This window comes from Bison bison, unplaced genomic scaffold (genome assembly GCF_000754665.1).
Source record: "Bison bison bison isolate TAMUID 2011002044 unplaced genomic scaffold, Bison_UMD1.0 scf7180017864266, whole genome shotgun sequence".
Classification (NCBI taxonomy): domain Eukaryota; kingdom Metazoa; phylum Chordata; class Mammalia; order Artiodactyla; family Bovidae; genus Bison; species Bison bison.
The window spans coordinates 872,510-873,654 of NW_011494838.1; the positions used below are offsets into that span (position 1 = coordinate 872,510).

The 1,145-nt window shown below is 47.0% G+C and overlaps 1 protein-coding gene across 1 annotated transcript in view; it reads left to right on the forward strand.

Moving 5' to 3' along the window:
* Window positions 1-1,145, forward strand: part of TPO (thyroid peroxidase) — a 35,878-nt gene that overhangs the window by 4,589 nt on the left and 30,144 nt on the right. The window contains exon 3 of the mRNA XM_010848439.1: window positions 34-118. Within this exon, the coding sequence (XP_010846741.1) occupies window positions 34-118 (85 nt within the window). The remainder of the gene's footprint in view (window positions 1-33; window positions 119-1,145) is intronic.

Sequence of the window (1,145 nt, forward strand, 5' to 3'; positions counted from 1 at the left end):
TTTGTGTTTGATCCTGTGATGCTTCATTCGTAGGAGAGACCGAGGAGTCTCAGGTCAGGGGCATCGTGGAGGCCAGCAGGCTCCTGGTGGACAAGTCCGTCTACGCTGCGATGAGAAGGTATGGTGCCTGGGAGTGGGCGGTGGGGCGTCTGCATGGATCTGCTGAGCTTCCTCTTCACGATGTCCCCCATTTTCAAGTTAGGAGCTGAAACTCACATGGCTTATTCATGTTTCTAGGATCGTGGGCAAGTAACTGAGAACCTCATTCAGCCTCAAAGTTTCTCTCTTAGCAAAACAGAGCAAAGGGCAGTGACGCAGTGGGAATTCAGTATTTCCCGGTTTGAAAGGCCTGGCTCCTGGAAAACTGCCCACAGACTGAGGAGGGGAGGGGGCGTCCAGACACACAGGTGTAAGTTTACCTAGGAATTAAATCTGCCCAGCAGTCTTTTTGAATCATTAGGGAACACCTTAATTTTAAACAGAATCAACACTGAGGATATTATAGTTGTTGTTTACTTGCTAAGTCCTGTCGGACTCTTTTGCAATGCCGTGGACTGCAGCCCAACACGCTTCTCTGTCCATGGGATTTCTCAGGCAAGAATCCTGGAGTGGGTTGCCATTTCCTCTCCAAGCACAACCAACGAAAATCTAAAATGCAGGTGTTATCTTCACAAGTGTGCTGTTTTGTTGGAAACTAAGCAGTAATTATTTAAGCTCTCAAGATACAAAACATCACAGGGCAGGGGTTGATGTATTTCAAAATCTCTATTATTCCAGCCAGAAAAAGTCCCTGCTGTCCATGTTGGCTCCAACCAAGTTTTATTTATTTTATAAAAATTTGAATCAAAGGGAAAAAAAGAGAAGACATATTTCCCATGAAGTCAGACTATGTTAGTGTGAATACACCAAGGTGTCAGCTCTCCATGAAGCGGGCAAGGGCATCCCCAGGGGTTGTGAAGGGCTGCCCCTCCTGCCCCTGGGTGGCCTGCCTTCTCTGAGGGGAGCTCACTCCTGACACAAAGTTGGCAAAATGTGCGGCCTGGGGGCTTTGCCTTAAATGCAAACGTTGAAACAGAGGCCGCTTGCTTACTATGCTAACAGTGGATTTTAATAAGAGCAGAAGAAAAGCCATTGAAACCTTGAAA